Source organism: Oncorhynchus mykiss, chromosome 12 (assembly GCF_013265735.2).
Source record: "Oncorhynchus mykiss isolate Arlee chromosome 12, USDA_OmykA_1.1, whole genome shotgun sequence".
Taxonomy (NCBI): Eukaryota; Metazoa; Chordata; class Actinopteri; order Salmoniformes; family Salmonidae; genus Oncorhynchus; species Oncorhynchus mykiss.
The window spans coordinates 13,283,586-13,297,393 of NC_048576.1; the positions used below are offsets into that span (position 1 = coordinate 13,283,586).

The 13,808-nt window shown below is 52.8% G+C and overlaps 1 protein-coding gene across 3 annotated transcripts in view; it reads right to left on the minus strand.

The window, feature by feature from the left end:
- The window catches only part of LOC110536789 (roquin-2), a 43,778-nt gene that overhangs the window by 8,417 nt on the left and 21,553 nt on the right, over window positions 1-13,808 (minus strand). For all 3 annotated transcript variants that reach the window (XM_036936958.1, XM_036936956.1, XM_036936957.1), the window contains exons 9-13: window positions 13,490-13,602; window positions 13,025-13,312; window positions 12,094-12,314; window positions 11,387-11,793; window positions 4,267-4,404 (exon numbers count right to left, since the gene is read on the minus strand). In XM_036936958.1, coding sequence (XP_036792853.1) covers window positions 4,267-4,404; window positions 11,387-11,793; window positions 12,094-12,314; window positions 13,025-13,312; window positions 13,490-13,602 — 1,167 coding nt within the window. The remainder of the gene's footprint in view (window positions 1-4,266; window positions 4,405-11,386; window positions 11,794-12,093; window positions 12,315-13,024; window positions 13,313-13,489; window positions 13,603-13,808) is intronic.

Genomic DNA, 13,808 nt, shown 5'->3' on the forward strand with positions numbered 1-13,808 from the left:
ATGTTTACTGTACATTTTTTATTGTTAATTTCACTTTTGTTTATTTCACTTGCTTTGGCAATGTAAACATACATTTCCCAAGACAATAAAGCCCTTAAATTAAATTGAATTGAAATTGAGAGAGAGACAAGAGAGGGAGGAGGGAAAATAATGGAGGGATGGGGACAGAGAGAATAAGGGGGGAGAGAGTTATGAGGACTCCCAAACACAAACTGCGACTCTATAATGTAGCTAGCTACCAGTTGCCAAGCAACAGTCACAGTCTAAAATAGCTTTGGTTTCAACACAGCTTTTGGGCCAGAATCAAAAACACACACAAACAACATATACAGTATACGTCAGCATTCTTTACCTTGATTTCATGGGGCAACAGAGTGGAGAAAACTGATTACAGTATGCCTTTTATACTTGTGCTATACACAAACGTTCTCTTTCTCTCCCGGTCTCTCATTCTCTCTGTCTTTCTCTCCCTGTTCGTCTCTCTTTCTCTCTCTGTCTTTCTCTCTCTCTTTCTCTCTGTCTTTCTCTCCCTGTCCGTCTCTCTCTCCCTGTCTGTCTCTCCCTGTCTGTCTCTCCCTGTTCGTCTCTCTTTCTCTCTGTCTTTCTCTCCCTGTTCGTCTCTCTTTCTCTCTGTCTTTATCTCCCTGTTCGTCTCTTTTTCTCTGTCTTTCTCTCCCTGTTCGTCTCTGTCTTTCTCTCCCTGTCCGTCTCTCTTTCTCTCTGTCTGTCTTTCTCTCTCTTTCTCTCTGTCTTTCTCTCCCTGTCCGTCTCTCTCTCTCTCTCTCTCTCCCTGTCCGTCGTCTCTCTTTCTCTCTGTCTGTCTTTCTTTCTCTCTGTCTCTCCCTTTCTCTCCCTGTCCGTCTCTCTCTCTCTCTCCCTGTCCGTCTCTTCCTCTCTCTCCCTGTCCGTCTCTCCCTCTCTCTCCCTGTTTCCCTCTCCCTGTCTCTCTCCCTGTCCGCCTCTCCCTGTCTCTCTCCATGTCCGCCTCTCCCTGTCTCTCTCCCTGTCTGTCTCTCCCTGTCCGCCTCTCCCTCTCTCTCCCTGTCCGTCTCTCCCTCTTTCTCCCTGTTTCCCTCTCCCTATCTCTCCCTGTCTCTCTCTCCCTGTCCGCCTCTCCCTCTCTCTCCCTGTCCGCCTCTCCCTCTCTCTCCCTGTCCGCCTCTCCCTCTCTCTCCCTGTCCGCCTCTCCCTCTCTCTCCCTGTCCGCCTCTCCCTCTCTCTCCCTGTCCGTCTCTCCCTCTCTCTCCCTGTCCGCCTCTCCCTCTCTCTCCCTGTCCGCCTCTCCCTCTCTCTCCCTGTCCGTCTCTTCCTCTCAATTCAAGGGGCTTTATTGGCATGGGAAACGTGTTAACATTGCAAAAGCAAGTGAGGTAGATAATATATAAAAGTGAAATAAACAATAAAAATAACAGTAAACATTACACATACAGAAGTTTCAAAACAATAAAGACATTACAAATGTCATTATGTATATATACAGTGTTGTAACAAAGACAAATGGCTAAAGCACACAAGGGAAAATAAATAAGCATAAATATGGGTTGTATTTACAATGGTGTTTGTTCTTCACTGGTTGCCCTTTTCTTGTTGCAACAGGTCACAAATCTTGCTGCTGTGACGTCACACTGGTATTTCACCCAGTAGATATGGGAGTTTATCAAAAATGGGTTTGTTTTCGAATTCTTTGTGAATCTGTGTAATCTGAGGGAAATATGTGTCTCTAATATGGTCATACATTGGGCAGGAGGTTAGGAAGTGCAGCTCAGTTTCCACCTCATTTTGTGGGCAGTGAGCACATAGCCTGTCTTCTCTTGAGAGCCATGTCTGCTGAAGGCGGCCTTTCTCAATAGCAAGGCTATGCTCACTGAGTCTGTACATAGTCAAAGCTTTCCTTAAGTTTGGGTCAGTCACTGTGGTCAGGTATTCTGCCACTGTGTACTCTCTGTTTAGGGCCAAATAGCATTCTAGTTTGCTCTGTTTTTTTGTTCATTCTTTCCAATGTGTCAATTAATTATCTTTTTGTTTTCTCATGATTTGGTTGAGTCTAATTGTGCTGCTGTCCTGGGGCTCTGTGGGGTGTGTTTGTGTTTGTGAACAGAGCCCCAGGACCAGCTATCTTAGGGGACTCTTCTCCAGGTTCATCTCTCTGTAGGTGATGGCTTTGTTATGGAAGGTTTGGGAATCGCTTCCTTTTAGGTGGTTGTAGAATTTATCGGCTCTTTTCTGGATTTTGATCATTAGTGGGTATCGGCCTAATTCTGCTCTTCATGCATTATTTGGTGTTCTACGTTGTACACGGAGGATATTTTTGCAGAATTCTGCATGCTGAGTCTCAATTTGGTGTTTGTCCCATTTTGTGAAATCTTGGTTGGTGAGCGGACCCCAGACCTCACAACCATAAAGGGCAATGGGTTCTATGACTGATTCAAGTATTTTTTAGACAGATCTTAATTAGTATGTTGAATTTTATGTTCCTTTTGATGGCATAGAATGCCCTTCTTGCCTTGTCTCTCAGATCGTTCACAGCTTTGTGGAAGTTACCTGTGGCGCTGATGTTTAGGCCAAGGTATGCATAGTTTTTTGTGTGCTCTAGGGCAACAGTGTCTAGATGGAATTTGTATTTGTGGTCCTGGCAACTGGACCTTTATTGGAACACCATTATTTTTGTCTTACTGAGATTTACTGTCACGGCCCAGGTCTGACAGAATCTGTGCAGAATATCTAGGTGCTGCTGTAGGCCCTCCTTGGTTGGAAGCACCAGATCATCAGCAAACAGTAGACATTTGACTTCAGATCCTAGTAGGTTGAGGCCGGGAGCTGCAGACTTTTCTAGTGCCTGCGCCAATTTGTTGATATATAAGTTGAAGAGTGTGGGGCTTAAACTGCATCCATGTCTCACCCCATGTGTTTTTTTGCCTATTTTAACTGCACACTTGTTGTTTGTGTACATGGATTTTATAATGTCGTATGTTTTACCCCCAACACCACTTTCCATCAATTTGTGTAGCAGACCGTCATGCCAAATTGAGTCAAAGGCTTTTTTGAAATCAACAAAGCATGAGAAGATTTTGCCTTTGTTTTGGTTTGTTTGGTTGTCAATTAGGGTGTGCAGGGTGAATACATGGTCTGTTGTAAGGTAATTAGTAAAAAGCCAATTTGACATTTGCTCAGTACATTGTTTTCATTGAGGAAATGTACGAGTCTGCTGTTAATGATAATGCAGAGGATTTTCCCAAGGTTGCTGTTGACGCATATCCCACGGTAGTTATTGGGGTCAAATTTGTCTCCACTTTTGTGGATTGGTGTAATCAGTCCTTGGTTCCACATATTGGGGAAGATGCCAGAGCTAAGGATGATGTTAAAGAGTTTAAGTATAGCCAATTGGAATTTGTTGTCTGTATATTTTATAATTTCATTGAGGATACCATCAACACCACAGGCCTTTTTGGGTTGGAGGGGTTTTATTTTGTCCTGTAGCTCATTCAAGGTAATTGGAGAATCCAGTGGGTTCTGGTAGTCCTTAATAGTTGATTGTAAGATTTGTATTTGATCCTGTATATGTTTTTGCTCTTTATTCTTTGTTATAGAGCCAAAAGATTGGAGAAGTGGTTTACCCATCTCCATTTTGGATAGATAATTCTTCATGTTGTTGTTTGTTTAGTGTTTTCCAATTTTCCCAGAAGTGGTTAGAGTCTATGGATTCTTCAATTACATTGAGCTGATTTCTGACGTGCTGTTCCTTCTTTTTCCGTAGTGTATTTCTGTATTATTTTAGTGATTCACCATAGTTAAGGCAGAGACTCAGGTTTTCCGGTTCTCTATGTTTTTGGTTGGACAGGTTTCTCTGGGTCCTCTCTCACCCTGTCCGTCTCTTCCTCTCGCTTCCTGTCCGTCTCTCTCCCTCTCTCCGTCTCTCTCCCTCTCTCCCTGTCCGTCTCTCTCCCTGTCCGTCTCTCTCCCTCTCTCTCTCTCTCTCTAACCTCTCCCCCTCTCCTTCTCTCCCTGTTCGTCTCTCTCCCTGTCCGTCTCTCTCCCTCTCTCTCTCTCTCCTTCTCTCCCTGTCTGTCTTTCCCTGTCCGTCTCTCTCCCTCTCTCCCTCTTCCCCTCTCTAACCTCTCCCCCTCTGCCTCTCTCCCTGTCCGTCTGTCTCTCTCCCTGTCCGTCTCTCTCCCTGTCCCTCTCTCTCCCTCTCTCTCTCTCTCGTTCTATGGTCGTGACTCACAACGGATGTACAAACACACTCTGTGTACATGCAGGCCTACGTACCTCTGCACCAAAGTCTACGGTGAAGACGGGGGAGGACTGGGAGGGCCTGTTCACGTTGCCGTGGTGATGGTGTGCCCACTGCTCCTGTTTCCGCCTGAACAGATCCTCGCATCCAAGAGGAAAACGCCCATAAGAGTTCTGGAGAGGGAGAAGGAGGAGGGGAGAGGGAGAGGGAGGAGGAGAGAGGGAGAGAGAGGAGGAGAGAGGGAGAGGGAGGAGGAGAGAGGGAGAGGGAGGAGGAGAGAGGGAGAGAGAGGAGGAGAGAGGGAGAGGGAGGAGGAGAGAGGGAGAGGGAGGAGGAGAGAGGTAGAGAGAGGAGGAGAGAGGGAGAGGGAGGAGGAGAGAGGGAGAGAGAGGAGGAGAGAGGGAGAGGGAGGAGGAGAGAGGGAGAAGGAGGAGGAGAGAGGGAGAGGGAGGAGGAGAGAGGGAGGAGGAGAGAGGGAGAGGGAGGAGGAGAGAGAGAGAGGGAGGAGGAGAGAGGGAGGAGAGAGAGGGAGAGGGAGGAGGAGAGAGGGAGAGGGAGGAGGAGAGAGGGAGAGGGAGGAGGAGAGAGGGAGAGGGGAGGAGAGAGGGAGAGGGAGGAGGAGAGAGGGAGAGGGAGGAGGAGAGAGGGAGAGGGAGGAGGAGAGAGGGAGAGGGAGGAGGAGAGAGGGAGAGGGGGGAGGAGAGAGGGAGAGGGAGGAGGAGAGAGGGAGAGGGGAGAGGGAGGAGGAGAGAGGGAGAGGGAGGAGGAGAGAGGGAGAACACTGTATATAGACATAATATGACATTTGAAATGTCTTTATTCTTTTGGAACTTCTGTGAGTGTAATGTTTACTGTTCATTTTTATTGTATTTTTGTTTATTATCTACTTCACTTGCTTTGGCAATATTAACATATTTTTCCCATGCCAATAAAGCCCTTAAATTGAAATTGAATTGAGAGAGAGAGATGGAGAGAGAGCAGGGGTTAGAGTTGGCTGAGATCTCCCCCATGTACACTAACCATCTACAACAACATTAATCATAGCCTTCAATAGGAGGAGGAGGAGGGTAACGATGAGGGGAAACGGAGGAGGAGGGCAACGATGAGGCGAAACAGAGGAGGAGGGCAACGATGAGGCGAAACGGAGGAGGAGGGCAACGATGAGGGGAAACGGAGGAGGAGGGCAACGATGAGGGGAAACAGGGGAGGAGGGCAACGATGAGGGGAAACAGGGGAGGAGGGCAACGATGAGGGGAAACGGAGGAGGAGGGCAACGATGAGGCGAAACGGAGGAGGAGGGCAACGATGAGGGGAAACGGAGGAGGAGGAGGGTAACGATGAGGGGAAACGGAGGAGGAGGAGGGTAACGATGAGGGGAAACGGAGGAGGAGGAGGGTAACGATGAGAGGAAACGGAGGAGGAGGGCAACGATGAGAGGAAACGGAAGAGGGCAATGATGAGGGGAAACGGAGGAGGAGGGCAACGATGAGGGGAAACGGAGGAGGAGGGCAACGTGAAGGTGAAGCGGAGGAGGAGGGCATTAATGAGAGGAAACGAAGGAGGAGGGTAACGATGAGGGGAAACTGAGGAGGAGGGCAACGATGAGAGGAAACGGAGGAGGAGGGTAACGATGAGGGGAAACGGAGGAGGAGGAGGGTAACGATGAGGGGAAACGGAGGAGGAGGAGGGTAACGATGAGGGGAAACGGAGGAGGAGGAGGGTAACGATGAGAGGAAACGGAGGAGGAGGGCAACGATGAGAGGAAACGGAGGAGGAGGGCAACGATGAGGGGAAACGAAGGAGGAGGGTAACGATGAGGGGAAACGGAGGAGGAGGGCAACGTGAAGGTGAAGCGGAGGAGGAGGGCAATGATGAGGGGAAACGGAGGAGGAGGGCAACGATGAGGGGAAACGGAGGAGGAGGGTAACGATGAGGGGAAACGGAGGAGGAGGGCAACGATGAGGGGAAACGGAGGAGGAGGGCAACGTGAAGGTGAAGCGGAGGAGGAGGGCAACGATGAGAGGAAACGAAGGAGGAGGGTAACGATGAGGGGAAACGGAGGAGGAGGGCAACGATGAGGGGAAACGGAGGAGGAGGGCAACGATGAGGGGAAACGGAGGAGGAGGGCAACGATGAGGGGAAACGGAGGAGGAGGGCAATGATGAGGGGAAACGGAGGAGGAGGGCAACGATGAGGGGAAACGGAGGAGGAGGGTAACGATGAGGGGAAACAGAGGAGGAGGGCAACGATGAGGGGAAACGGAGGAGGAGGGCAACGTGAAGGTGAAGCGGAGGAGGAGGGCAACGATGAGAGGAAACGGAGGAGGAGGGTAACGATGAGGGGAAACGGAGGAGGAGGGCAACGTGAAGGTGAAGCGGAGGAGGAGGGCAACGATGAGGGGAAACAGAGGAGGAGGGCAACGATGAGGGGAAACGGAGGAGGAGGGCAACGATGAGGGGAAACGGAGGAGGAGGGCAACGTGAAGGTGAAGCGGAGGAGGAGGGCAACGATGAGAGGAAACGGAGGAGGAGGGCAACGATGAGGGGAAACGAAGGAGGAGGGCAACGATGAGAGGAAACGGAGGAGGAGGAGGGTAACGATGAGGGGAAACGGAGGAGGAGGGCAACGACGAGGGGAAACGGAGGAGGAGGGCAACGATGAGGGGAAACGGAGGAGGAGGAGGGTAACGATGAGGGGAAACGGAGGAGGAGGAGGGTAACGATGAGAGGAAACGGAGGAGGAGGAGGGTAACGATGAGGGGAAACGGAGGAGGAGGAGGGCAACGATGAGAGGAAACGGAGGAGGAGGAGGGTAACGATGAGGGGAAACGGAGGAGGAGGGCAACGATGAGGGGAAACGGAGGAGGAGGGTAACGATGAGGGGAAACGGAGGAGGAGGAGGGTAACGATGAGGGGAAACGGAGGAGGAGGAGGGTAACGATGAGGGGAAACGGAGGAGGAGGAGGGTAACGATGAGAGGAAACGGAGGAGGAGGGCAACGATGAGAGGAAACGGAGGAGGAGGGCAACGATGAGGGGAAACGGAGGAGGAGGGCAACGATGAGGGGAAACGGAGGAGGAGGGCAACGATGAGGGGAAACGGAGGAGGAGGGCAACGATGAGGGGAAACGGAGGAGGAGGGCAATGATGAGGGGAAACGGAGGAGGAGGGCAACGATGAGGGGAAACGGAGGAGGAGGGCAACGATGAGGGGAAACGGAGGAGGAGGGCAACGATGAGGGGAAACGGAGGAGGAGGGCAACGATGAGGGGAAACGGAGGAGGAGGGCAATGATGAGGGGAAACGGAGGAGGAGGGCAACGTGAAGGTGAAGCGGAGGAGGAGGGCAACGATGAGAGGAAACGGAGGAGGAGGGCAACGATGAGGGGAAACGAAGGAGGAGGGCAACGATGAGAGGAAACGAAGGAGGAGGGTAACGATGAGGGGAAACGGAGGAGGAGGGCAACGTGAAGGTGAAGCGGAGGAGGAGGGCAATGATGAGGGGAAACGGAGGAGGAGGGCAACGATGAGGGGAAACGGAGGAGGAGGGTAAAGATGAGGGGAAACGGAGGAGGAGGGTAACGATGAGGGGAAACGGAGGAGGAGGAGGGTAACGATGAGAGGAAACGGAGGAGGAGGAGGGTAACGATGAGGGGAAACGGAGGAGGAGGAGGGCAACGATGAGAGGAAACGGAGGAGGAGGAGGGTAACGATGAGGGGAAACGGAGGAGGAGGGCAACGATGAGGGGAAACGGAGGAGGAGGGTAACGATGAGGGGAAACGGAGGAGGAGGAGGGTAACGATGAGGGGAAACGGAGGAGGAGGAGGGTAACGATGAGGGGAAACGGAGGAGGAGGAGGGTAACGATGAGAGGAAACGGAGGAGGAGGGCAACGATGAGAGGAAACGGAGGAGGAGGGCAACGATGAGGGGAAACGGAGGAGGAGGGCAACGATGAGGGGAAACGGAGGAGGAGGGCAACGATGAGGGGAAACGGAGGAGGAGGGCAACGATGAGGGGAAACGGAGGAGGAGGGCAATGATGAGGGGAAACGGAGGAGGAGGGCAACGATGAGGGGAAACGGAGGAGGAGGGCAACGATGAGGGGAAACGGAGGAGGAGGGCAACGATGAGGGGAAACGGAGGAGGAGGGCAACGATGAGGGGAAACGGAGGAGGAGGGCAATGATGAGGGGAAACGGAGGAGGAGGGCAACGTGAAGGTGAAGCGGAGGAGGAGGGCAACGATGAGAGGAAACGGAGGAGGAGGGCAACGATGAGGGGAAACGAAGGAGGAGGGCAACGATGAGAGGAAACGAAGGAGGAGGGTAACGATGAGGGGAAACGGAGGAGGAGGGCAACGTGAAGGTGAAGCGGAGGAGGAGGGCAATGATGAGGGGAAACGGAGGAGGAGGGCAACGATGAGGGGAAACGGAGGAGGAGGGCAACGATGAGGGGAAACGGAGGAGGAGGGCAATGATGAGGGGAAACGGAGGAGGAGGGCAACGATGAGGGGAAACGGAGGAGGAGGGTAACGATGAGGGGAAACGGAGGAGGAGGGCAACGATGAGGGGAAACGGAGGAGGAGGGCAACGTGAAGGTGAAGCGGAGGAGGAGGGCAACGATGAGAGGAAACGGAGGAGGAGGGTAACGATGAGGGGAAACGGAGGAGGAGGGCAACGATGAGGGGAAACGGAGGAGGAGGGCAACGATGAGGGGAAACGGAGGAGGAGGGCAACGATGAGGGGAAACGGAGGAGGAGGGCAATGATGAGGGGAAACGGAGGAGGAGGGCAACGATGAGGGGAAACGGAGGAGGAGGGTAACGATGAGGGGAAACGGAGGAGGAGGGCAACGATGAGGGGAAACGGAGGAGGAGGGCAACGTGAAGGTGAAGCGGAGGAGGAGGGCAACGATGAGAGGAAACGGAGGAGGAGGGTAACGATGAGGGGAAACGGAGGAGGAGGGCAACGTGAAGGTGAAGCGGAGGAGGAGGGCAACGATGAGGGGAAACAGAGGAGGAGGGCAACGATGAGGGGAAACGGAGGAAGAGGGCAACGATGAGGGGAAACGGAGGAGGAGGGCAACGTGAAGGTGAAGCGGAGGAGGAGGGCAACGATGAGAGGAAACGGAGGAGGAGGGCAACGATGAGGGGAAACGAAGGAGGAGGGCAACGATGAGAGGAAACGGAGGAGGAGGAGGGTAACGATGAGGGGAAACGGAGGAGGAGGGCAACGATGAGGGGAAACGGAGGAGGAGGGCAACGATGAGGGGAAACGGAGGAGGAGGGCAATGATGAGGGGAAACGGAGGAGGAGGGCAACGTGAAGGTGAAGCGGAGGAGGAGGGCAACGATGAGAGGAAACGGAGGAGGAGGGCAACGATGAGGGGAAACGAAGGAGGAGGGCAACGATGAGAGGAAACGAAGCAGGAGGGTAACGATGAGGGGAAACGGAGGAGGAGGGCAACGTGAAGGTGAAGCGGAGGAGGAGGGCAATGATGAGGGGAAACGGAGGAGGAGGGCAACGATGAGGGGAAACGGAGGAGGAGGGTAACGATGAGGGGAAACGGAGGAGGAGGGCAACGATGAGGGGAAACGGAGGAGGAGGGCAACGTGAAGGTGAAGCGGAGGAGGAGGGCAACGATGAGAGGAAACGAAGGAGGAGGGTAACGATGAGGGGAAACGGAGGAGGAGGGCAACGATGAGGGGAAACGGAGGAGGAGGGCAACGATGAGGGGAAACGGAGGAGGAGGGCAACGATGAGGGGAAACGGAGGAGGAGGGCAATGATGAGGGGAAACGGAGGAGGAGGGCAACGATGAGGGGAAACGGAGGAGGAGGGTAACGATGAGGGGAAACGGAGGAGGAGGGCAACGATGAGGGGAAACGGAGGAGGAGGGCAACGTGAAGGTGAAGCGGAGGAGGAGGGCAACGATGAGAGGAAACGGAGGAGGAGGGTAACGATGAGGGGAAACGGAGGAGGAGGGCAACGTGAAGGTGAAGCGGAGGAGGAGGGCAACGATGAGGGGAAACAGAGGAGGAGGGCAACGATGAGGGGAAACGGAGGAGGAGGGCAACGATGAGGGGAAACGGAGGAGGGCAACATGAAGGTGAAGCGGAGGAGGAGGGCAACGATGAGAGGAAACGGAGGAGGAGGGCAACGATGAGGGGAAACGAAGGAGGAGGGCAACGATGAGAGGAAACGGAGGAGGAGGAGGGTAACGATGAGGGGAAACGGAGGAGGAGGGCAACGATGAGTGGAAACGGAGGAGGAGGGCAACGATGAGGGGAAACGGAGGAGGAGGGCAACGTGAAGGTGAAGCAGAGGAGGAGGGCAACGATGAGAGGAAACGAAGGAGGAGGGTAACGATGAGGGGAAACTGAGGAGGAGGGCAACGATGAGAGGAAACGGAGGAGGAGGGCAACAATGAGGGGAAACGGAGGAGGAGGGCAACGATGAGGGGAAACGGAGGAGGAGGGCAACGATGAGGGGAAACAGGGGAGGAGGGCAACGATGAGGGGAAGCGGAGGAGGAGGGCAACGATGAGAGGAAACGGAGGAGGAGGGTAACGATGAGAGGAAACGGAGGAGGGCAACGTGAAGGTGAAACGGAGGAGGAGGGCAACGTGAAGGGGAAGCGGAAGAGGAGGGCAACGATGAGGGGAAACAGGGGAGGAGGGCAACGATGAGGGGAAACAGGGGAGGAGGGCAACGTGAAGGGGAAGCGGAGGAGGAGGGCAACGATGAGGGGAAACAGGGGAGGAGGACAACGATGAGGGGAAGCGGAGGAGGAGGGCAACGTGAAGGTGAAGCGGAGGAGGAGGGCAACGTGAAGGTGAAGCAGCGGAGGAGGGCAACGTGAAGGTGAAGCGGAGGAGGAGGGCAACGATGAGGGGAAACGGAGGAGGAGGGCAACGATGAGGGGAAACAGAGGAGGAGGGCAACGTGAAGGTGAAGCGGAGGAGGAGGGCAACGATGAGGGGAAGCGGAGGAGGGCAACGTGAAGGTGAAGCGGAGGAGGAGGAAGAGAATATGTGGGTGACAATGAGTTTGCTATGCTGATTGGGAGGAAAGGAGAGGCAGGAGGAATAGAAAGACATGATAAAGCCAGTTGTGTTCAAGACTGTGCTGCGTGCTTGCAGAGGAGGCTATACAGTAACCGTACCCTGTGCAGTGCTGCTCTGTGCTCCCCCGCTGAGCAGTAGGGGCTGTCCAGGGAGGAGTATCTCTCTCGAAGGGGGGGCTGGTACACAGAGGAGTGCAGCACCTCGGGAGGCAGCGAGTTACTCCTGGCGTCCTCTCGGTGGTACAGCTGGGGCCTCCACATATGCCGGCTGTCATACAGGGGAGCGTAGCCACCGTGGGCTGGGGCCAGGGGCCCGTACTGGGGGACCGATGGGGGACCGTAGGGAGAGGGACCAGCGTGCTCCCGTGGTGGGGGCAAGGAGGGGTACTGCTCTGAGTACAGAGGGGCCATGGAGGGAGGCAGAGAGGACTCTGGGACGTGGCTGGAACGGAAGAAGCGAGCCACACAGGGTTTGTGGTGGTGTATCCCAGAGGGGTAGTAGTTACCTTAAGAGGGACAGAAGACATCATCAGTGAGTCTACATAATACCTTATTTAGATGATGAAAGATTGAGTAGAGTGAAACGGACACACCTGGATTCAAAGGCATTTGTTTTCAAATACTTTAGCTGCAATTGACTATGCTTGTCTGGAGCAATGGAACCAATGGAATAGTCTGTGCAAACCCCGCCCCTCTGGCACTCAGGGAGGCTCAATCAAACGCTAACGTATTTGAAAGAAAACAAATGCTATTCAACCCAGGTCTGACAGACACCGGTTACATGTCTCTTAGATGGCTGTACTCACTGGCTGGCTGGTAGGGCTGCACGTCGTAGGGAGGTCGTGGGTCCTGGTAACACAGTTCAGAGGACTGAGGTTGGTGGGGAGGGGGCTGAGGAAGGGGTCTTATCATTAGGTACTGGGCCTGTTTGGGGTGTGCAGAGTCACACTCTAGTCTAGACCCTGGGCCATAGGGAGAAGGAGCTGAGGAGGAATTGACCGGTGTCTTTGGAGGAGAAATAGACTTCCTGAAAGAGAGAGACACAGAAAGAGGGAGAGAGACAGAGAGAACACTGTATATATACATAATATGACATTTGCAATGTTTTTATTCTTTTGGAACTTTTGTAAGTCTACTGTTGATTTTTTACTGTTTATTTCACTTTTGTTTATTATCTATTTCACTTGCTTTGGCAATGTTAACACATGTTTCCCATGCCAACTAAGCCCTTAAATTGAAAATTGAGGGAGACAGAGAAAGGGACAGAGAAAGAGAGACACAGAGAGAGTGTTTAATCTGATACTGTTATAGCTCAGGCTAAACTGTTTATGAATGTAAGCACTTCAGAGTTATACCAAGCGAATAAGTCGCCCATAAGGTAAGGAGGTTGTAAGAGTGTGTTTAACTGTCTTTTCATTTACTTTATAGTTCTCACGGAAGGTGATAATTCTGACTAAAACTACAGAATAAAGCTGCCAGTTAAAATGAAGGAACGGTTGTGCTCGCCGGTACTGGAGGGAGCTACAGAGACAACAACATGACTCATTGTACATGATGACACATTAAAGACAGCTGAAACGTCGCACTTTCAGCCTGAACGTTTAATACTCATCAGTGATGAGTCATCATCACGAATAATAAGAATATACAGTAAGTGACTGAATGTGAAAGTAATGCTGTGCTGCTAGCATAAAGCATTACAGTAGAAGGATCATAATGTGACAGAGAATTACTTACTGTTCCATAGAGCCAGATGAGGATCGGCTGGAGCCTGTGGATCCGTTAAGTACAGACCTCTCCCTCTTCATCTCCTCCATCATATCCCCTCCCCTGGGCATGAGCTGGGAGGGTGTGGCCCCCTCCTTTAGGGATCCTGACCCCTCATTGTCTGAGCTCTTCAGGCCCCCAGTGCAGGCCTCCTCTCCTGAGTCGCCCCTCTCCATACTCAGACCACTACCCATACTCCCCTGGGCCAGGAGGAAGGGCCGGCCCACGCCACTGATCTTCTTGTTTCTCATTCTGTTCCTTGAAAGGGGGAGGGAGAGGGTGGAGAGATGGAGAGGGTGGAGAGAGGGGGGGACAGAGAGAGAGACAGAGATAATTAGAAGGGTAGGTCCATTTAAGGTTTTGTTCACATAAAAGCTTTGATAAAAACTGGTCTGTGCATCACATGCATATGAGTATGGTGGTGTTCTCCCTCACTTCTCTAGCTCGTCTTGTGTGTGTGCGAAGGTGCAGTTGGATCCTCGGGGACAGCCACCCTGCTGCCGGAGGTCTCGACAGATACTGGTCTTATATTTGCTGTTGGGCTGCGGCTGCATGGGAAGGAGACAGACAGAACAATGTAACTGACAATAGAAAACCACTGTGCTTGATAAAGGACATATCTCTCACATATCAATGTCTCTCACATTGTCTCTGTTGTACATTTAACAGCTGTATTACATTTGCATGTGTGTATGAGCGTGTGTGATTTTGCGTGCATGTGTGTGTGCGTGCATGTGCTTCTGTGTGTGTGTGT